This window comes from Rosa chinensis, chromosome 5 (assembly GCF_002994745.2).
Source record: "Rosa chinensis cultivar Old Blush chromosome 5, RchiOBHm-V2, whole genome shotgun sequence".
Classification (NCBI taxonomy): domain Eukaryota; kingdom Viridiplantae; phylum Streptophyta; class Magnoliopsida; order Rosales; family Rosaceae; genus Rosa; species Rosa chinensis.
Window position 1 is genome coordinate 50,501,533 of NC_037092.1, and position 24,722 is coordinate 50,526,254.

General features: G+C 37.2%; 1 protein-coding gene across 1 annotated transcript; it reads right to left on the reverse strand.

Annotated features, from left to right (window-relative positions):
* Window positions 1-19,979: 19,979 nt before the first annotated feature.
* Window positions 19,980-21,665, reverse strand: LOC112165702 (alpha carbonic anhydrase 7). The gene is made up of 5 exons (XM_024302312.2): window positions 21,427-21,665; window positions 20,899-21,341; window positions 20,565-20,729; window positions 20,361-20,414; window positions 19,980-20,236 (listed from the first exon to the last, which is right to left on the reverse strand). Exons 1-5 carry the CDS (start codon window positions 21,503-21,505, stop codon window positions 20,144-20,146), a joined length of 834 nt encoding a protein of 277 aa, XP_024158080.1. The 5' UTR covers window positions 21,506-21,665; the 3' UTR covers window positions 19,980-20,143.
* Window positions 21,666-24,722: the final 3,057 nt, after the last annotated feature.

Sequence of the window (24,722 nt, forward strand, 5' to 3'; positions counted from 1 at the left end):
CCGGCTTTTACGGGACGGGCAGGGTTTTTGTGGGCTTTTGGAGGGCCGGCCCACTACCCACCGAGGTGGGCTTTTGCGGGCTTTTTAACGGGCCGGGCCGGGCTTTTAGCCCTCAAGGCCGGCGGGCCTCCATCGGCCCGCTTGATCCGCAGGTTTTTTGATGAGGCCTACTCCACACTTTCACTTTTACCTTTTACATCCTTTTTTTACTGAATTTACCTTTACTTTCACCTTCTTCACTTTTTACCACTTTACCACAGTAAAACTCATTTAATCCAACTTTTACCATTTTCTTTATTTTCCTTTTCTTCCAAAAACAAATCCATTTCTTTCTTCCTCTTCTTTTTCTTTTGGCCAAAACTACACAACAACAATCACCAAATCTTCCACAACAAAATTCCAACACTTTGAAAATTAGGCTAATAAAATCCTACTAATTAAACTCTTCTCAAAAATCTAATTTTCACAATTTTTCCAACAACAACAAAGCTCAACAAAATCAAAATCAACCAAATAAATTCCAAAAATTCTAGGGTTGTCCAAAACCCATTCCTTACTCTTTCTTCTTCAAAACTCATGGCCTATTCCTTCTCCTTGGCCTTCTTCACCCACAAATCCGTCCAACATCAACAACTCAACCAAAAAACTCGAAAACAAGGCTGCATAGATAGATCCTTACCACAAATCCTTGCCAAACCCGTAGCCTAGCTTCATGGTTTAGGGATAAATCGGGTTCATGCACCAAAAATCAAAATGGAAATCAAAAACTCGAATTTGATAAGAAAGATGTATATATCGAAGGAATAGAGGCTAGATTAGGATGGATAATACCTTGACTTGAACTTGGAAAGAAGAAATCACAAAAAGCCCCAATTTAGCTTCGGGTTCTATGGTTTTTGGAGGATTAAATGGCTAAATTTCATGATTTTGGTTGGAGAAATGGAAAGAGGGGATGAAGAGAAGAAAATCTAGAAATTTTGGTTGAAATCCGGGTTCCGGCGATGGCGGCGACCGGCGGCGGTGCAGCTGCTAGGTGGCAACGGCGATTTCTGGCGAGAATGAAGAGAGAGAAGCTCTTAGGTAGAGAGAGAGAGAGAGGAAAGGGAGAAAATGAGGAAGAGGCTAGGGTTTTGGAGAGAATGAGATGCTTAAATACCTCTCCCATTAATGAATGCGAAATGCCCAATTTGCCCATCCTTTTGGGCCAATGGGCTTGGGCTGCTCCTATCTCATTTTCCTCTTAATTTTCCTTAAGCCCACTCCAAAAATGCATCTTCAAACATCCTTATTTCTCAGATACTTCACCGAATCCTTTAGGGAAAACTTTCCGGGCTTGTCCTAAGCCTCAATACTTTAAAAATACTTTTCTAGACCCAAATTGGATTTTCTCAAATTTCTTAATCCTTTAAATGGCCTCAAAGTCTTAACCTAAGCACGAATACTTGTGTACCATACGAATACATAATTTCATACGTTATACGACAAATTAAAATAAACAATAAAAACTACAAGGGTCTACATGACTACTTTCAAATCCGGATATTGCTTTGTGTGATACAAGATATTGGACGGATCTCTGTTTTATACTGAGCATATTGGCAAGGAAAGATCTTGTGAATTGTGTTTGTTGTCTCGGAGAACTGGTTGTTGTTTGAATTGAATACATGTAATGGATTTCTTTGGAGGAATTGAGTGAGTTTTACCACCTTAGTCCCATTATTGGTGGTGATGGGTTGAGCTATTTGTGATATTAGTTCTTGCCTTGATCGAACTTTCTACCACATGGTGACCCTTAATTGGAAATGTATAGAAAGTTGTGGTACGAGTGATATCCGGTCACCACCACTTGTTTAATGGTAAGATGACTTAAACAAGAAGTAGGAGTTGAGTTTGAATTAATTGATTGGACTTAAGTTTTATCAAGGTTTCAACCGACATTTAAAATACTAAATTGTTGGGCTATTATGGTTGATTTGTGTGTTGGATTATTTCCTAGTGAGAAGAGACTTGGAAAAATTTTGGTGCACTTTTGGTTAGCACAAGGAAGTTTTTGGGATTGTTGTTGTAACTGAATCTTATTAATTAAGGGTTGTTCAAAGAGCGGATTTTCGGCTATTTTATCCTCTTTTTTGTAAGAAGAGTTGGCTATACTCTAGTACTTGTAAGTTCAACGTTGTTTGACATGACTGATTTGTGGTGATTCTTGTAACATCGGATAATGCACTTATTCGATATCTTATTTGTCCTGTTTCGAAAAGTAATTTTTCCTTTCTGTGGTATTCACAATGTTATTCTTTTAAGTAATCAACTTTGAGCTTTTCATTGTCATTATTCTATGACTTATATTTGGGCACTTGTTTGAAATTCTCTTCAGGCTGTTTAGATCAAAAGGTTTTTGTAAATTTTCTCTAGCAGTGGGTAAGGCTTTTCTGTAATGCATGAAGGCAGATCTATATTTGTAAGACTGTTGAGTTCAATGAGAGATGTTGTAAATATTGATTTGATTGCAGTTATTAGCCAGGTTCCAACTTAAAGATTGTTCATTTCAAATGTTGAATTTCTTTTCTAGTTGGTCAAAGGATTTGGAGCAATTATTAGTGTTGTTGGAGACATCATAGTCCATTAAAGGATTTGAAACATACAGGGTTTGGAAAATTTCCACAATGTCGTGCCTATAGAAGAATTGTCATGGGGTGACGACAGACAGTTGGAGATATTCTATATGGGGCTAGTAGAGTAGTTATAAGAGAGAGTTTTCCTAGTTGACTAAGAAATCTATTTTATTTGAAGATTAGAATTTTAGTCAAGCATCTAGTAAAATGGATTGTGGTGCTTTCGGTAATGAGAATTACCTTGGTATGTGAAGTAAAATTATCATTTGGGGCAATAAAGGTCAATGAGAACAATATGGATTCAAGCAGATTTCAGACTTACGACTATTAAATAAGTGTAGCCTCAACTAAGAACAACTTGAGTGTGATGCACCTCCTCCCGGATTGAGTATCTGGGCTGGAGTAGAGCTAGTAGTTATGATTCTTGCTTTGTACCGAATTTCTAGAGACGTGGTACATAACATAGGTAGTTAAGTGAGTACTAACTTGTGGGAATATTAGCAGTTATGATTGGAGACATTGGTAATTAGTAGAGCTCTTGAGACACAGTTGAGTTCGAAAAGTTTTCCACATTATCGTATTTATCAAAAGTTTTTAAGGACAACGCTACTTAGTCAGTTTAAAGTGTTATAAATGTGGCCAGCAGGGTACCTATCAAAGAAGTTTTCCTAGTTGACTTAGATGTCATCTCAAGGCTTGATCAATGTTTTAGTTAGGTATTAGAGTAGCGCAGAGGAAGTGTAGTGGCCCCATAACCTACATGATTAAGAACTTATAGATTTGTTCGAGGTTACCCTTTGATATGCTTGACAACTATGGGACCTTTACGTGGACAACATTTGATCAGAAATTTAAGCACAAACAAACAAGGAAGGAAGTGTTTTTTTTGTGGTAGGTAAGGAAGTTATTTGTTTTGGATTTGTCGATTAACAGTGACCATCTTGTGGTTATCACAATGTTGTTGGTGAATAGGTTGGATCTTCGCCATTCGACTTTTATGAAAAGGTTACAAAATGCTACTATTTCAATAGGATAGTTTGCGATGTCAATACCTTGTGTCACCTGAGCCACCCGTTGAAATGAATTTCTTGACACCAAAATTTTTGCACTTGTGAGTATGTGGTGCTACATTGCAAGACCAGTGATTTGACTTTGGACATTGATAATTCTAGGTTATAAACTTGTTTTCATTGCCTGTGTAGTGGGGATCATCAGGGATACTATTGGTTGTTGACTTGAGGTTACAAAAGGAAAGCTTAATCTAAGAAAGAGTCGATAAGTTTTGAGATTGTTGTATTTTGAATCAATTGGTGTGCCCTTTTCTTTTCTAACAGATATGTTAATTTCAAGGATGAAATTTTTATAAGGAGGGGAGATTGTCACGTCCCGAACCTAAAATTTTCCAGACATCTCCGACGACTTGTAGCGGCTGGACCTGGGCAGACCAACTCCCCTCCTTGTTATGGTCCTCCTAGTGGTGGCCTCTAGCATCGATTCTCGGTCACGGTGGTGCAGCAACATGGCGAACTCGAGTGCAATAGGACTCGATTGGAAATCCTAGTTTCGGCGACGTCACGGCTTCAAGTTTTCTGGGTTGAATTAGTAGAAGCCTCCCTGATTGATTTGTGGTGTTTGTTTTGATCGATTCATGTTGGAATCAGATCAACTCAAGGTGATAGGCGGTGATCTAGGCTGTGTTGGCTTGAATCCCAGGTATTAAGGTTGATCTATTTGGTGTTCTTGACATTTTGGACGGTTGGATTAATCTAGTTTTGAGTTTTGGCCAGTAGTGGTTGTACCACCGACTATGGAGGCGTTTTGGTGACCTTCCGGCCATGTAATGGATAGTTTCTGGTTTTATATATCATCTACTTTTCGATTGAGCGTTTTGATATATAATACGTAATTTTTGGAGATCATATGATTAAGTTGTGATTTTTAACGTTTTGGACCTTTCGATGATTCAATCCGTGAGGATTTGAGCGTTCGATCGACTTGTGATTTTGACATATCAATCGCAGAAGTATTCTGGAGACATTGGGTGGTCTCGATGTGGTTTCGCCTCGATTGGAGTCACTTTGGGGATTTTAGTTCAAAACAGGGGTTTTGAACTTAAATCGTTTGTGAATCGTTACTAAGTTGAAACCGTATGTGATTAGGTACTTGACGAAGTATTCTTGGATGTTGTTTTGTGGTTTGGCTGCTTTGTTCTATATTGAAGACGCAGCGGGAATTTCGAGGTGAGTAATTTCACAATGTTCATTTACGAACGGGCTTACCTTATCGTTTTGATAGTTATTTAGTTAATTGCAAACTATAGTTGGTATTAGTAGCATTCCTGAGTGAATGTCTACGTATATATATATTTATGTGAAATATATATGTGTAGGTGGATTTGTGTGATAAAACAATAACTGTGGGTGTGTGCATTTTATTGTTTTGGGTGTGACTTTTCATGAAACAATATTTTGTGAAATTGTTGATTTCTATTGTTTGAAAAGTGTTGTATATTGTGGAACATTTTAGCTCGCCGGTGGTTTATTTAAATGTGGGTCTTGTACCGGGAGTAATTGATAGGGATCAATTACGGGGAATCTTTTATTTTAGATTCGTGTAACATTTTGGGTCCAGTGCGACTCCTTTAATGTTTTGGTATTTATACTGTGGATCCAAAGACTCACGAGTTGAGGATCATGGATCACGAAATGTGATCGTGGGTGGGAAAATCAGGAATTCACGCCTTTGGCCGGGTTAGTGGATACGATCAGTTAGAGCTCTAGTCTGTCCGCCGTGATTTGTTTCTTGATTGAAATGTGAGTGTTTATCTCGTGATTCGTGTGGGTTTATCCTGTGATTTGTGTGAGTTGTTTCTTGATTGAAACATGTGAGTTGTTTTGAGTTACTCATATAAGCTTGCAAAAGCTTACCGGGTTTGTTGTGTGACAACCCCGGTGCACCATTTAAACGGTGTAGGGGTTAATCCTGCAGGTCAGGATAATCGTGGCTGAAGCTGAGGTAGCGCCTTTACAGCTTTACGGTAGGAAGCCATTTTTATGACTTTATCATTATTAAGACTTCCGCTTGCAATGAGCTCTGAGGAGTATTTACGTTTTATTTTGTTGTTGATAATTTAATTCGTAAGCTTGTGTAATATATACTGTGGAGCGAGTGTATATTAACTTGAGGGTTCAGTGCATCAGTATGTACTTGGTTTAAAGGGAAAAAGTTTCGATGTATGTTTTATTGATGGCTAAACGATCAAGCATATACATTATGGGATTATACATCGATTTTTATTTGTGTTAAAAATCAGGGGTGTGACATGAACTTTGGTTAATCCTTTCAATAAAGAGAAAATGTTACAAACAGTACTTGAACTATGGCTCATTCTTAACTTCAATACCCGACTATGTAAAACTATCACTTTGGTACCCCAGTTTGAAGTCTGACCCAAGAATGGTACACGTCGTCCATCATGGCGTTAACTAGCTAACCACGTGGCATATTTTGAGGGCCCTCATGGTTTGCCACGTAGTATAGACTTAACGCTGTGATAGACAGCGTGTACCATTCTTGGGTCGAGCTTTAAAGTTGGGGTACCAAAGTGATAGTTTTGCATTGTCAGGTACTGAAGTTAGGAGTCGGCCTAAGTTCAGGTACTGTTTGAAATATTTTCTCTTCAATAAAAGCTAAATCTTTTGTGTCTTATCCATTGACCAAGGGTGAAATAACTGATAGGAGCACAATGTACGACAATATTAATGAGTATATGCCCCATTTTAGCCTTGTTTCTCCCTTAAGTTTCGTGTTTTGAGTCATCGAGTCATTTTAAGAGTCTTGTAGAGTGTTTGGAGTGAAATAGGTGGAAAAAGTAAAATTCATGAAAAATCCTAGCTGGATCAGGATTCCTCACTGTCGACTGTTTTTGCGGTCTTTACATTTTAATTCCCTTTATTTTCTCTAGAAAATTCTGATATTCTCCTGCTTGTTGTAGGAAACATTGCCTGGTGGAACTCTTGGAAACAGCAATGATGGAGTCATAAAATAAAGCATTAAGATATTTGACCAAGCAATGAAGAAGGGAAATAAAGAAGAAAGACGTTTTCAGTTGGGGAATAAAGGAGAAAGACGTTTTCAGTTGAGGAATAAAAGAAAAAGATGTTTCAACTGGAAAATAAATAAGGGAAAGATGTTTCAGCTTGGAAATTAAAGGAATTGCCCAATTATGAGAGGAGTTAAGTCCTTAAAGGAGATGTTTCAGTTGGAAAATTAAAGGAATTACGATGCAATGCCATCCGTCCAATGATGAAGGGTATGATAGACAAAAGCCAACCAATGCTCCCCTATAAATAAGCAACGTTTAGAACAGAATTTTCATCACTTCCCAGCCAAGATCACTTCCTGGCCTATCACTTCCCAGCCAAGATCATTTCCTGGCCAAAAACTTTTCCGAGACTTTGCCCAATTCACTCCTTAAACTTCCATCACCTACAAGACCGTGACACCATCCATCCATCAATCTACAAAGCTCTAAGGCGCTGAGTCAAGGACGCTCCACCACCATAACAGAGACGAGTTTATCACCGTGTTGCTAAGCCGCTGAGGAAAGCTTCAAAGTGTAACTATGACTCTACTTACAATTTTTATTTAGGTTTTGTGTGTTTCAATTTGCGAGTTGTGTAATTGGAGACATGAAATTTTCAGAATATTTTTATTAATATTTTTGAGATTTTCAGTTTATTATTGAGTTGATTTCGAGAATTCTTTTATGATGCATGTTACAATCTTGTGCCCTTTTACGTGTTTAGGTAATTTTCAGAGTTAGGTTCATAAGTTTGCATGCTAGAATAACGGTGAGAGTTCTTGTGTGTTTGCTTAATTTGCCAAGAGTAATTGTTATTTGTTAAGACGCTGAGTTAAACAAGTAGTAATTAGTTCTAACGAGTGGTAAAAATCATGCTTTAATGATTAAACGATTCTGGAAATTACGTGTTAAATTCTATGTCTAATGGTTAATTTGCACGTGTGAGTTGATTCGAGAGTTAGATAATACTACTAGTTAAGAGAATTACGCTGAGTGTTTTCAAAAATTAGTAGTATTAGGCTTAGTAAGGACTTTTCCGATCGAAGCCTACATTAGAATGAATCAGATAAGTGGATTGATCCGCTGAGGCTTTTCATTTGAGCTCTTATCTAGGCATTAAAGATGGACACATTTTTGTAGCATGTTGAAATGAATTTTCTGTTTTTACACTTAGTAATTTCCAAGTGGTATTGGTTTAGGTTAGGGAAGTCGATCATTGTATATAGTTTTATTTGTTTTGTTTTTATTTTTAAGTAGATTAGAAACCAAATTCAAAAACCCCCATTTTATTTTTTTATTTGTTAATTGACCTTTTTGTGTAGGTGTACCCTACAATCCCCGGACTGAACGATCCCTGCTTATCCTATACTGACAACTACATTTTGCAGGGTTAAATTGTGAGGCTATTTCAGCCGCATCAATAACTATCCAACACTCTCAAAGCCACAACATGTAAACACATAAACAAACGTAATTCATGGTAGGAAAAATCAAGAGTAGAGTTAGAGAAATGCAAACTCTTTGAAGATCGATCCTCCACTTAGCTCCATAGTCCAAAATAGGTGATAACCTCACAAGGCCAAGTTAGGCACTTACCATCCCTAGCTCCATGCATCACCAATCGAAGGAACCTCACACTTAAGCTTTGAACACATCAACCCATGCTCTCAGCTACTCCCAAACTCCCAAATTCTTCATCGTGGATTATTTTTTCTTCATTTTGGAGTCCGCCAATCCGGGTTTAAGTTTAAGGACATTAACAAGGTCCAAAATGCCTCAACTTAAAACAAAACAAACTACAAAATTATAACTTTAACAATTTCTAGAAAATTAGAACTCAAATTAGATTTTGTAAGTAGAAAAGCAAAAGGGAAAAGGAATCCAAATTTGGGTATTGTCTAACACTCAACTGTTCAGTAACTCCTCATGAAATACGACCAGGTAAGAGTAAGAAGAGATTTTGGTGGAGCCGAAACTCACTTGATTACACTTCTCTCATTCAAATTTTACCTAGACATCGTATCCAATCGGATGAGCCTACTTGTGAAGAGTGAATAAACTCGACATTACGAAGATGGAATCCAAATCCTATTTACTTAAAACTACAAGCTCTAATCAAATTCTAATTTAAAGAAATAAGTTAAAGCACTAATTTAAATAACAAATTTTAAATAAGTAACAAAAAAGTGAAATTGCATAAGTAATAAGCAAATAGCAAATAGGCAAGACTATTTTCATTACTTTCAACATGCTCAAATTTTTTTTGTTAGTCCTTCTATTACCACAATTTACCAATTTATTTTCCCAGAGTACTTATATCAATTTCGAAAATTAAACTACCACACAAAAACTACCAAATAATTAAAGAAAAAAAAAAGAGAAACTAGAAAAAATGGGTTCTCTAGTCCCACAGTAACCTAATAGGGATTGAGATTTACCTCAATCCTCGACAACGGCGCCAAAAACTTGTTGGGGACATCATTGAGTATGAAAGTGTGTGTAAATTTGTGTATGATGTCCCCAAGATTAGGAGGTCAAGTTTTAGTAAAGGGGAAAAGTAAGAGTATCGTACCCAAGGGATTGAGTAAATCTACTCTAGCTAAATCACCGTGAAAATAAACCTAGAAAACACATGCAAAGTCTACCTTTTTACAAATTCACAACCTTAGCCCTTTGGAAGCTAAAGATCATGAGGATGGTATTTACAATTGTGGTAGTGAAAGGTTTGGTTGATTTTAATTTGGATAAAGACAATTAAATGCATAAAATAAAATAAACAAATAAAAATATAGAGACTAAATCAATGAGAAGTATAGAGACTTAGGCATCACATCTAACCTTACTCATGCACAAAATGTAACACATATTTGATGTAATGCTTTGATAAATTTCCCCTTAGTGCTTTGACGAAGCTACCAAGAAACCAACTAGTCATACAATTTAACAATCTCTTCCGAAACAAAGCTAAATTACACAACCTTTATACCATTTAAATCTTCCGGATCCAAAATGGCCTATGGTGCCGTGAGCCTAAATTCTTCCGGAACCTAAACTCACAACATCATGCTTTAATTTCAAGGTAAGAAATTCAAGCAACTTAGTTCTTTCCGTAGGAATAAGCTAAGCCACACCTATTTAGCTACACATGCTCACGGAATCAAGAGTTTATCAAGTTCATGTTTCTGATTTATTAATTTCCTAAAGCATGCTTCTAGGTGATAAATCTATAAACACACTTAGGATACATGAAAGTATAGTAGCCAAAAGATTCAAAACATGCATAAACATCAAGGGATCGTCTACAGTACATTAATGTACTGATACATCAAGTAAACTAGTTCAATACAGAGGTAGACTAGCTCAGTACATGGGTAGACATGCATGGAGTTAGTCTACATTTGTACCGAGGTAGTCTACCTCTGTATTGAACCTAGTCTACTTGATGTATCGGTACATTAATATACTGAAGTATTTTCCTAAATATATGAAGTTTTACCAGTAGAACAACACATTCGTTGTTTTATTAGCAAAGTGGTTCTGAAAACTTGTAATAGTGAAGTATTAACGCTTATTAAAACTAGATTACCACTTTTTACCACAATTTGTTGTTTTATTGATAAAACATTTCTCAAACTTGTAATAATGAAATATTAACATTGATTACAACTTGATTACCACATTTTACCATAATTCGTTTTGTCATCAATTTTATGACTTAAGCTTGGAATATTGAAGTATTAGCAAAATTACAACCTCTATTATCATAAAATCATAAGAGAATTAAATAAATTTTTTTTTTTTTCAAAAAGACTCGTCCTTAGCTCTCTCCGTCTTTCTTTTCCTTTCTCTTTTTTCCTTCTTTCTTCTTGTTTCTTAGTCCATAGTTGAAATTCTAGTGTATCAGAGCCAGGCGGCCTGACCATGCTCCGCTATCACTTCTCTGCTGCAATTCTCTCCGTCCTTAGTTTCTCTTATGTTTGAATTTATAGAAATCTAATCGAACATCTTGTCATTTCTCAGTACACCTATATTGATCGTTGATTTTCATCTTTCTTTTGAACTGTGTATCTTAAGATGCAAAAGCAACTAGTATCTACGGCATTGGCGTTTCTTTTAATTAGTTACAAGGGAATTAAAGATGTCTTAAATAAGAGATCCAGTCACTCAGTCCGTCACTGAATAGGCTAATCAAAATCCATATGGCAGATATATGCAGTGTTGGTGATGATGGTATTCTTCAAATGAGAAAAATATTTGGAACTTGTCTGAATGTAATTACTGATTTGACCGAGGACTGCATTAAGTGTATTCATATGCTGGAGAATAAGAGTTCTGATTCAGATATATTACTGCAAACAAATCTTGCTTTCTCTCTTAAACAAACTATATTATTTGCCAAGCTGGCTATGAAATGGATTATCTTGGAGATAATACAAATGGTGATTCAATCTATTATGGTGTGTCTGTTTAAATCCCTTCTTCTTCTTCTTCATCTTCAATGGTTGAAATGCAGTATCCCTCTTGGGAACATAATCGTCCGTGTAATAATAAATTGACTGTGAAGAAAAAAGCTTAATTAGTTCTAGAAATTGCATAATTACACAAGTAAAATCAAACAACAATCAAACAGAAAATTGCATAGATTACAAACCATAGCTAACTAAAAATTGGTGATTCGCATCTCATTACTAGTACATATAAGAGCTTCAAAACAAATAAACAGAGACATACAGGCATGGACTACATCAAGGTGGGAAGACCTAGTAAAATTATAGAGCAAAGAGCAGCAGCTACACTAACATGATCAAACAAACTGTGAGATTATGAACTCAAGAAACCCACCAGAAAAATCAAACTAGTCAAACTTTACATCAAGCACAAAGCCACAAAGTGTCAGTTACTACTTATCATAGATGCAATGTCATAACAAGACGTACACTTTCTGAAAAGATTAAAGACCAAGAAGATGATTATGATTCAGAGAAAAATGCATTCACCATATCAATGCACTAAACCAAAAGACTAGAAATTGAAAAATCTCACACTTAAATCCCCAAACTTGACATCTCAAAATTGAAAACAAATCCAAAATAGACAAGGGTCTCTGATATTTATTGAATTCTAATAGGTTCCATTTTTTAAACTTAATTTCAACCCAAGCACCCAGCCAACTAATGCCACTCTAACTTCTAAATATATCATTGATTTAATAGTTCTACTTTTCTTGCCACTAGACATGAAAGAAACAACCAAAGGTATTTGCATGTCTTTACTTTATGCTAGTGGATTGCATGTCTCTACTTTATGCTACTAAAGTGACATGACCATTTATGGGGTTAGATGTCAGAAATTGTGAGCAAGTAGATAAAGTTTCCAGAAACTAAAAATGCAAACCAAAAACAGAATACAAATTGAATAGTATGAAAATGAAAATGAATTGATCGACGGAAAATTCACAGAGAGAGATTTGATGGCATGGTTGAACAAAGAGAGATTTGAGTTCGGGAAAGAGGTCAAGACAAGGTGGGTATAGCGAGGGGAGGATGAGAGAGAGGCGTAGAGATAGATGATAGTGGAGGCGAAGGAGGCATTGTGGTCGGTGGAGATTAGAGAGGAGAATGTGGCCGTCAAATTACAACTAATCATGCTGCAGAAAGTGAAAACAAATATGGAACCAGAAAACTTACCTATCCTTCAACACTTCCTCCTTCCTCTAGTCTTCTCCTTTTCAATTTAGGGTTTTTTCTTAGCAGAAGGAAAATTTGTACCGGAACAAAATTGAACAAGTTCACACCTACCCTTTCAATTTAGGGTTTTTCTGAGACAGTGTCAAATTTTATCTTGGATATATGTAATTTAGAAATTTGCAAAAATAAAATAAAATAAATAAATGTTTATACAGGCTAACGGGTAAACAGGTTACCATTATTGAATTTTCTTGACTGTCAGATATATTTCGCATTTTAATTATATCTGACGGCCTAAAATATTCAAAAAAATTAGTGTATGTCATACATTAACATCCACTAGAATTTTCTAGGGTGATAATCCACAGAAAGCTTATGAAATGGGTAACCTGGATTTGACCCTCAGGCTCTAATTTGTTTCTCTGATCACCACATCCAGATATGTATATCGCTACATTACTTGTACTCCGTATGCCTTTCAATTTGTTTGATGAAACTAATATTTCCCATGTTTTTAGTGCATTTCTCTCTATTTCTAACTCGTTAGTTGTATTTAGGTACATTTGAGCTCCAAATGCAAGAAATGAGCTAAGAAGAGCTGGAAATGAAAGAAATGAAGGTAAGACAGAAATGGAGAAATTAATTTTTCCTAATCCTACCAAAAAAAATGAATCCCAGTTGAAATAGGAATCCTAAGTCAACTATGTGTGAGCTCAGAAAAATGATGTTCGGGAATGAGAAATGGAAGAGTCCCAGTTGGACTAGGAAACCTGATCATAGTAGGAGTCCTGATCCTACTAGGAGACCTGGTGAGGGTAGGAGATGTTGTGGCTTCAAGATGACTCAAGATTGTTCAAAAATGTTATAAAATGAACAGGAATTTCGACAATTGAAGAATTAGTTTTCAAATTGTCCAATTGAAAAGCCTGGCTCAAAGATTGAAGCATGTGACTTGCACATGAGTTTCTAGACCCTTCTTGACGTCTTGGGAGAATCCTAAACCAATAATATTTGGTTTTTGCCTTGATATATACAAGAATATTCAAGAAGATTTTGGCAATTCAATTTTGGGAGAGTTTGGGAGAAAATCTATTTTGTATGGAATTTGGAAAGGAGAATAAAGAGAATAAATATCAATTTAGGATTCCTGATTCCATTTTACATACATGGAGGCCGAAATATGGTCCAGGTTCATTGGTGAATTTGGCAATGAGGAGTTTACTTGTTCTCTAATTCTCATGGAATTTTTTGATTAGTCGAATGATGCAACAAGAGGAGAATTCCTAGGCAACTCTAGTCATGCCGTGCACTATATAAGGAGAGGGTTGTGAGATGTGAAAATCATCATCAAAACCTAGAATCACTTATGAAATTCCTCCCCTTATTCTCTCAATGTTTCGGCCTCTCCATTGTTCAAGACTTGAAGCCGTGAAGCAAAGTTCCATCCTCCATTCATAAGCCTTGCCGTGAGCCTCCTTGTCGTCCACCACCTTTGAAGATCTTCTTTCATTCTTGAAGCTTCTTTAAAAGAGTAACCATGACCTCTATCTTTTATTTTTAGTTTTCATGTTCTTGTAACTTAAAAATCAGATTCTATAGCGTTCTATGTTTTTGGTTTGAACGGATGTTTTGATTCTTTGTTAGAATAAAGTGTGTTCATGTATTGATGTTTAGTTTTCCTAAACCTTGAAGCATGAAAAACGTTTTAGGATTTTCAGATTATAAATTTGCGATTTCAACATATAAACTTGGATGTTTGTTGGTTTTGTTCTTCAATCCCATCTTTCATGTTTTCGATTTCTTTGATGGCTAACATAGGTTTCGAATTGCATGATTGAATCCATAATAAGATGCTAGCGTTCTAGGTCTTGTTAATTAAAGTGAAAAACCTATAATTACTTAGGTAAATCAACAAAGAGAATTGCATGCTTGATTAGTGTTCTAACTTGTGTGTTTTTCTTAAATCAATTAAACTTTTCTAAGTACTTATTACGTTGAATATGTTTTGTCAATGGATTGTGATACGCTCAAAGCAAGCGCATAATTTAACCCTATAAATATCATTATTAGCATAAGCAAGTAGGGATTGATCTAATCCAGGGATTAATGGTACACCTGTCAATGTAGGATAATTAAACAATTAATAAAGACACAAAGTATATTATCTACAAAAATAAAATAAAGTATATACATAATTACGAAATTAAAGGGGGATTTAGGTTCTGGTTTTTGGAAATAAACTAAGTAAAGAAAACAAAGAAAACTATATAAACACAAATACAAGGATGAAATGAGAGAAACAAAGATCAAAACAAAAATTATAATCAAATTCGATTCAACCCTAATATTATTCATCTAAGTCATGAAAATGGAGTTGATCATGTGAAACGTTAGAAAGAAAACGATTTCCCATATTTTACTTTTCAATGATAATTAACGTAAGTGAAAGCACAAAGACTAATCCTATCAAACACGCATTCAAGCTCTAGAAAGCTAGACAATCATAACATGTTTAACGCATGAAACACATAGAAAGGCTATCAACTCAAGTGTGCAACTTAGTATGAAAAAGTCCACCTAATTGCAATCCTCTTTAATTAAATTCGGTTTTTGCCCAAAACCTTTACTACCTTTCGATTCAAGTTACACAAAGCAAAAAGTTGATTCATGCTCTTAAATCTAGCATCATTCATATAAAAACCCTAAGTGTTTCGAACCACATAAGATTAAAATACAAAAGATATCAATTAAGCAAATTTAATCAAACAATTCTCACAAAAGCAACTACGAATTACAATATAGGAGTCGAAATTCTCATTCAATTTTATAAATTTCAGAATTAAAAACCTTGTTCAAACATAAATGTCAACTAAAGCAAAACCAACAAAATTCAAACAAAGGTTACAAAGTAGAGGTCGAATTACACCGTGGATGGAAGAAGAGAATGGATGATTTTCGTTGGGACCCTTGAAGCTTGAAAGCAAGTCTTCAATGGTGGATTGTAACGTCCCGAACCCAAATTCACCGGTTTACTAGTCATTTGGACAGTAAACGGTAATTTGTTTTACTTTTACTCTTTTTCAGCAACTTTAGTGGCCCTAAAAGTTGACTTTTTGTTCGGGTCAAAATTTGGGAAAATGTTCTTCATGGAAGTCGTAGAGGACGTTAAACCGAGCGCGTGCATATGTGGTGCGTAAAAATCGGAGTTCGTATGCGAAAGTTACAAGCGAAATAGTAAAGTTACTGTTCATTGGTAGAAAGTATAAATTTAAAAATTTACTGTTGCTGGGTAATTTTCCTCTCTCCCCTTTCCCCGCGTTTTCTCTGTCTCTCCCCGAGCTATCGCTCTCTCTCTCGCTCGCCTGCAACTCCGGCCACCTGGTGGCATAAAGCCGACATCTTTGGACTCGCCTCCGCCCCCTCTTGGCAACGGTGGTGGTAGCTCACGGCGGTTTGGCTGGAAAACGAGACATCGGCCCGTGAAACTTTACTGTAGCAGTTTGGGATTTTCGTTGATTTCCGACGATTCCGGCCATCTCCGGCCACCAAACCGGCGTCGAAGGAGCGGTTTTTCCCAAGGATCATGTTGCCCCTAGCCTTGAGCCATGATTTGCAGTGTGGAGGTCGAATCGAAGGTTTGAAATTCCGAGTTACTATTCACAATTCGGGTTCAAACTTCTCTTTAATTGTTGAGGTACTTCCGCTCATTTTCTAACTTGGTCACAGTTGAAAGAATTAATGGGTGTGTTGAGAAGGTGCTACTGCCAAATTTTGGTGGCCATCAGAGATGGTGGCGGTGGCGGCGGCGCCGCCACTATGGGCGGCGGTAGCGGCGGCTAGAGTAGCTTTTTAATTTAAATTTCTGGCTAGTTAAATTCTATAATTATCATAGAGCTTGTATGTGAAGTTTGGTGAATTTTGGAGAAGCTTGGAATTTATTATGAATTTTTGAAGGTTAGAGTTTCGATTATCGAATTACGAGAATCCGACCGTCGGATATCTCTCGGTTCTGCCTTGGAACCTTTAAATTAACGAATTGGTATTAGTGGTATAATTTGAGCTGAATCCGAGGAGAATGGGAGATGTAATTTATGAGAAATTGAGTTTAGGAATCATATTAAATTGTTGAATAATTATTCATGGAATATAATTGTGTACAGGATGTCGTACCGAGCTCTGGCTCGATGAAGGAACTCGTATGCGTGTCCGTTGGAATAGTACTGTGAGTGGACCTTTGATTTTAATTGATGCATGCAAATTATCTTCCGCAAGTTTTGAGTTTATCGATTTATCAATTTAATTATCGAGCATTTTATTTTGGTTTGGATTATTGAATGTTTATTGGTTTGAACTTTTGAATTGAGATTCGTTATGCTCGATTTGAGGATTTTGTTTTATGCGGATTCGGAAATTTATACTATTGATTTTATATTTATATTCAGCTCTTGGAGTTTTTTTAAGAGATTTACGAAATAAGAATTCGAGGAAGCAAAACTTTATACTTCTTTATACCCTACTTATTTTAGAACTTGAGATGATCTTGGCATGCGGGGTCACGTCTTTATATACTTGGATTCTTATTTCGTGAGATATGTGGGGAAATTATACAGATTTACTGGCTTTTGACGATCTTCTGCCTCACCATACGCGGGTCATGTGAATAGGTCTCCTCCTCACTTACTTTGTGTTTGTGAGTGGCAGTGAGGTAGCTTTCTCCTCCTCACGTGGGTGGTAGTCGAGGTGATATTCTCCTCCTCACACAATCTATGTGTGAATGGAAGTTGAGGTTATTAGTTCTCCTCCTCGCACAATCTATGTGTGAATGGCAGTCGAGGGTAGGTTGAGCCTGAGGGGCTCCATTCCCGTATGGTGAACCCATTTTCCCCATGTTCTTTTGTTGTTGTTCTTGACTAGCGGGGCTAGTCGGTATTTTCTTAATTACTGCATGCATCGGGAGTTTTTAAAGAAATAAATGTGGGAAAGTATAAAATCTTTTCTATTTAAAGTTATTTATTTCTGTCCACTCACGCTAACGTTTTTATGTACTTTCCCCTGGGCCCTTCGGTTTCAAATGCCCAGTGTGCAGGAGAAATTAGTTGAGGTCGGGCATACATGGAGTCGAGGCATAGTCAACAGTATGGCTTCCGCGATTGCCTTTGAATTAGGTTTTCCTCATTTACCTTTCTATTAGAATTGCTCTGATTACCTGCGGGACTAAGGTTATTAAGTTGAGAATTGTGTGTTGTGATTTTGGTTGATGTTGTTTGGGGGAGCAGGGTGGCTCCAGGAGAATAAGGATGGATGATTTAGAAGTGTAAATTCTCTTTCTACAGGTTTAGGGTTGTCCACTTTAGGGGAAGTTCTGCCTAATTTTTGGCAAAATTTCTTCTAAGGTGGGTCCCGCAGGTCCACTTCGGATTTCAGGGTGAAATTCGGGGCGGGTCCTGTCATGGATGGTGGAGGAATAGGTCACGGCTCCTTCTTCTCCCTTCGACCTTGCTTGAATTCCGTGGCTTGCTCTAGAGGATGGGGAGAGGATGAGAGAAGCTCACGGCAACAATGTGTATTTTCTGAATTTTTCTAATGTGTTTGGAACCTCTCTGACGTCAAGAATAGAGGGTATATATAGGGGACGGCCAAGGCTCTTCCAAGCAATCAGAAATTTCCACATAGCTTCACCAATGAGAATTCGCCAAGTAAGCTTTGTGATGTGGTCCAACCAATCGTAGAATGCCAAGTAAGCCTTGTAAAACAATTCCCTAATATTTTTGCTGAAATAAATAAGATTTATCCTTATTTCCTTCACCAATTTCGGCCAAGAATATCTTAGGAGAGAGAAGTTACCGAAATATCATGAATAAATGCTGATTTACTTCACCAATTTCGGCCAAAATGAATTTAGAGAAAGTAGGGAATGAACCTAGCCTTGTTTTGAAACTTTATCCTTCCTTAAAACTCTCCCATGATTTATTTCCAAGATTATCTCTTCCCTTTTCACGTTGACAACATAATTACTCTCCAACAAAATCTCTTTTCCGTCAAAACTCTCCCTTTGATTTCCTCCACCCATTATATTTTCTAATTTTCCACGTCATTTCCTTGTTTCTCTCTTGGCATATCACGGCAAACACACAAAATTACTCCTCCAACAATATTTCCTTCCATAAAAATCTCTCAAGAAAATCTCTCCTTGAAATCCTCAATCAATCATCTTTAATTTTCACGTTGATTCCTTGATTTCCTCTTAGCTTTCACGCTAACTCTCTCTCTTTGAACGGCAACAATAGGGTTTCACTCCAACTTTGATTCTTTGACGTCACAAAACCCTAGCTCACATGGGCCTTCCTCCATTTTTGCCGAAAATCCAAGTCTCTTGATAATTCTTGGGCTTCTTGCGTCACCTCCTTGCCATGTCATCTTCATGAAGCTTCTCTTTCCATTTATGAACTCAATTCAGCTTATTTATTCCAAAGACCTGAAAATAGAAGCTTTCTAAAATAAGAAATGGAAACTTTCCTAAACTAAAATGGAAACTTTCTAAAAATGGAAAATAGAAACTACAAAACGGAAACTTTCTACAATTAGGAACTTTCCCAATCAAAGAATGGAAACTTCCCTAAACAGAGTTTTATTAAGGAAATAACGCAGAAAATATAGGGAAATAACAGTTAAAACGTTGATCACTCGCTAGAATTGAATGTTTAATAGGGTATAACTATGGTGCATTCATCTAGTTAATTTAACTAAGGAAAGTAAAAAAAATTTTGTATGCGTTCATCATTGTTCTTGATTGATTTCGTCCAAGTGCATGTTTTGATTCGTGATTTGTAATTTGTTACCTTATTTTTGTGTTAATGATTGTTGACTTCATCATACATCTCTGCCGTCCATCTTATCTATGATTCATGGTTTGATTGATTAATGTAATTAATTTAATTTAGTTTAGAAATAAAAAGAAATCAAAAACCCCTTTTTTTGTAATTTTAGTAAAAAATGTATACTTGTAATTAATATTATTTTCGTTGACGTTTAAATAACATCAGCACCCTCAATCCCCAGATAGAACTATCCATACTTGCTATATACTAACAATTGTCAACATGGTTAATTTTGAGAACTCAATTTGAGCTCGTTATTGTTATTTTTTTTCTTTCCCTTTGCTTTTTCTGTTATGTTATGTTCTGATTCAATTTTAAATTTACTACTTTTCTAATGAACTTTAGTTTATTCATTTTGGAAGATTATTGAAATGTACGTACTTCTGTCTCTATTGTCTTTGCCAATTTGTGTGCACCTACCTTGAAATATTCACAATTTGTTTTTATTTTATTTCAGAAGCAGTATTAATAGCGGTACTAGCTACATATCTCATTGCAATTTCTAATGTAATGAGGTATCTAGCTAGTTTTTCACTTTTCGAAAACTAGGTTTGGAACGCCTGAGTGGCTCATCCCCATACTGATATTAAAGACAAATTATATAACCAGAAAAAGTGGGAGATGCCATTGTGTTTTGCTGGTGTTTTTTTTTTTTTTTTGGGGGGGGGGTGGGGGGAGGGAGAGGATCCTTAATTCAAATATATGTGCAGATGTTATACAAGACAAATGTAGCAAATTAGATTAAGTAGATGTAGAAGAACACTGCTACAAGAAAACACAATTCCTCATTTTTAGCATGGTCGATATCGATCCATGGATTATCATAAACATATATAGGAACTATATATCTAGGGTGGTATGATATATTTGGCGGACAGGTTCTTATTGGTGTTGCTCCTGATTTGCTGTTTGATCATACATCTCTATTTCTCGGAGGTTGAGTGGTTGTACTGGCCTCGCATTCCTCTCTGCATACTGCAATTAATATTTAATCAAACTTAATATGTATGTTATGGCTGGCCTGATGCTATTATTTATTTATCAAATGATGAAAAGAGTTGAGAATTAGAAACTAAATGGAGTTGACAGAACCACTTACATCGTGCACAGCCGAACGAAATAGTTTTACTTGTTCCCTCGAGACACTTCTTATCTGCAGACAATTTGAGATATTTAGAATCACTTTGCTGTGGTTGCTGGCCTGCCAAACTAAAATCTATTGGATGAAAGCAAATTACAATGGCTTACAACGTTATGCATGTATGAAAGCAAATTACAATGGCTTACAACGTTATGCATGTACCTGCTTATGGATTGTCCAAATGACACCTTCAGTACATGGAGGAACAGTGAGTGAGCCCATATATCTATAGTAGTTGTTGCCACCCATTTTGATTTCTCTTGGATCAATCTTCCCTATGTTTCTATGTTCCTTTCGATCAGTCATGGATCTTACATGCCCCCTCAACTGAAATACATATATATGAATGTTAATTTGAATCTAGTCTAATAACAAATTTAGTGAAACGATCTTGACGTTTCATATTCATACTCTATTTTTACCTATTAAAAGTGTAGTGAAAAAATCGAGTGTGAATATCACTTTTTAATGATTAGCACATGCATTGCAGACCTACCTTAGAGAGGAAAGAATCAGGGTGGCGACCAAACTTGTAAAGGACTCCGACGACAGCAATCTTGTTTGTCACATTGGGATCGGGGCTGAGATGGACCATATGGAGCTCCATGTCATACCTCCTGCCGTTGATGGAGTGCTCAGACGGCGAATGCCAGTGACATTGTTTAAGCAAGTATTCAGTTCCGTTGATCCGAACTGATCCTGCGTCGCCCTCCCATTGAAGCGAAATGTCGTGCCCTCTATTCTTGACGGTGGCATTACTAGGTCTGTAACTCTTTTTTAGCTTCCCCAACTTGGGTATTATCTTCACTCTCTTGTTTGAAAGATCGATGGGAGATTGCATGCCTCCATTGTTACAGGCTGCCCATTCCTTCTTCATTTCTCCCCAATGATTTGGCCCCTTTTCACTTCCCTCAACGTAATCGAACTCTCTCTCATCCTCTGCATCCATTAATTTCTTACTTAATTAGTGAATCAAACAGCAACGTAATTCAACTATGAAAAATTTAGATGGATGGATGCTTACCAACTTCTTGAGCTGTGACGACTGATAGAACTACAAGGAAAAGAAACCAGAAACTAACATTGCAGACGCGATGCTTCATGTTAATATGACAGGCAGATCCAGATCCAGATAAGAGTGAAATGAACAATTGCCGGAATTAGTAAGTAGGTAGCACACACAGCCCCTTAAGTAGTATAATTAATCAAGTTGATACTTGATCGTATTATTTCTGGTGTTAATTCGCTGTGATACAGCTAGCTAGCTAGCTAATGGTATATATAATTAAGCAATCAGTCTGAGCATCAGGTACACACGCCCTTAGCTCAAATAGTATGAACGCGGGACTTGAGAATAAATTAAAGTATGACGACAGCTAGCTCACATGATTTCCCATTAATTTATTGACCGACCATGGAAAACGAGTAAGACTTGTGCTGCCAAAGACACGTGCATATACGGGTCCTAGTCTTACCAGCAGTTACCAATCCATTTTCACTCTGATCGATGATAAAAGAAAAAAGTCAAAAAACGATGCAAATTTCCATTATTGTTGGACCAGATGCTTTGGCCGAGATACTGAGAATCATATCAAATATGATTCACATATGTGGCATTTGATGTAGACAAACGCTTCAAATGAATTAAGTACGTGTGGTGGGAATTAAATGGGAATAACCACGTACGTTGGGGACAAATACAGAAGAACAACAAATAAAATAGGGAGGGGCCAAGCCGAAGACCACACCACCATTTTCTATCAAAAAAGCAAAAGAAAAAACAGTGAAGAACAAAAAGATGGTGTCAAGCTGCTGTGGCATGATGATCAGCCTAATTCCCCTACGCGCATAGAAATCGTGATAAGTGTGTATTATAATTAGGTTGGCTGTCCTATATTATGGCATGGATTCATGTGTACGTAATCAAGAAATTGCTAAGAAACACAACTTGATTTCCTTGCAGGGAGATGACTATGTAGAATTGTAGATCGAATGCTGAATTTCCTTGCATATTCCTTTCCTAGAGAGATTTAGTATGTCATTTCGTTTTTATAAGAACCTCAACATCTAAACCCGTGTTTGTACCTAAATTGGTATATCGACCCATAAACTCTTACTTTTTGAGTAGAAGAGGTCATCTATTATGCAGCTCAGCAAGCAGTACAAAAACGATCCCCCCCCCTTATGGGAGCGACAGAAAGAACCGTTCCATAGAAACTACTACAAAGCCACCCCTAAACAGAGCAAACTAAACTAGTAATCTCGTAGCACACCCACCTTCTAGGACTAAGCCCAAACAAAGAAAAGTAGAAGCCCGAGGAATAAAAATAACGCCTCCAATATAGGGGCTTAACGGGACCCTCTTTTCTTTGTGATCTTTCCCACTCAAAGCAAGAAACAAATAGACCCATTATCTTTTAGAACAAAAAGATAAAAGATCCAAATTAAAATAGCAAATAAATATAGAAAATCTGCCAAGGCCCAACTCGGCACCCTTACAGTCAACTTCCAGGCCCAACCCAACCACCTAGGGCAAACCCTAAGTGAGAAAGGAGCCCTGCCGCCGCCACCAAACACCACCCGCAGAAGGACGCCGATTTCACTTCCACCAGTACTGGTAGCAACCGTAACTGGTGTCGAACTTGAGAATACGGCCCAGATAGCCCCATTAAATCTAACATTTGGGAAAACCTTCACTGTCCTCCAAATTCCGTCACCGGAGATGAAGGCATCTTGATGCGGCTCAAATAGCCTTACAATTTAACCCTGCAAAATGTAGTTGTCAGTATAGGATAAGCAGTGATCATTTAGTCCGGGGATTGTAGGGTACACCTACACAAAAAGGTCAATTAACAAATAAAAGAATAAAATGGGGGGTTTTGAAATTTGTATCCTAATCTACTTAAAATAAAAACGAAACAAATAAAACTATCTACAATTATTGACTTCCCTAACCTAGACCACTACCACGCGGAAATTACTAAGTGTAAAAATAGAAAATCCATTTCAACATGCTACAAAAATGTGCCCATCGTAAATGCCTAGATAAGAGCCCAAATAAAAAGCTGTCACGGTCCAATCCATTTATCTGATTTTTTTTTAGGGCAACGGAAGACTAATCCATTGATCGAAATCATGACGACCTCGCTCGGTCAAGCATGAAAGGTACAAGCACCCCTTATATTACAATGCAAGCTCATAGAGTACTAAAATCCAAAAACAGAAACTCCAAAAAGACTAAAATCCTAAAGGAACTGCTGAAAACAAAATACAGAATTGAAAAAAACTCCCTAACCCTACATTGCCCTAGGATGGAACCACTAGTCTGAACATCTTGACGCCTAAGACCCTCTTGGTGTACGTCGCAACTCTCAACACAGCCACAGTAACATTCGAGGAACAGTACAGGGTAAAGAGCAGGATAGGCCGCCTCCCAGAAATCCCAAAACCAAGCCCAACACAAGTGTTGGAGGAAAGGGGAACTGAACCAATAGGCCCAGTTCACCAGCCTGCATCTGCAGCCCAGATCGGTGGAGGCCCAACAACCCACTACCCAAACCCTTCGCCTCCCACCCCTAGATCGACCAGTTCTGACATTTTAGAAGATGCGGCCGCCGCCCATCACCGCTCCGGTAGCCATCCACGATCTTCCCCCATCAAGAAAGCCGGAAAAAAGACCTCCTTGGATCTAACTTGAGACCACCTACAATCGAAAGAGGAAGAGAAGATCCTAAGCACTAAGCCTATGGTGACCCGAGAAGGGGGTCCCACAGTGCCGCGACCCTGAGCCAATGAGAAACCGACATATCACAAATGACACCCCGATGACTCATCAACCCGAAATCGCAAGGCCTTTGGGTTTAGATTGTTGGTTTACAAAACACTTTTTTGGACAAATCATTCTAGCAACCGAACACCATATTTTCGAAAGTGGAATTCAAAGTGGGCTAAAGGATTTGGGCTTTCAATAGGAGCCCAATTCCGAAAATGACAAATCACTAAGTAAATAGATGTATGAGAGACGCGCCCCAGGGTTGTAGGTCTCCCGAGATTTTGTAAATAAACGAGTAGAAAACAAATAAAAGTAAATAAATAAGAGACTTCAAAGTCCCGTAAAGAACTAAGATCTTAATTTAATAAAGTCAAAGAAAAATATGTCAAGCTGGACCAAGTGCCTCCCCTACACTCTCCCCAACCACACGCTCGAAACCTGCACATTATTGTAGGGGTGAGCTTTCGTCCTCGCATGCCCAATAGGGACCGACCCATGCTAAGTTTGAAAGATAATATATTTGAAAATATTTACTACATAATATTGTG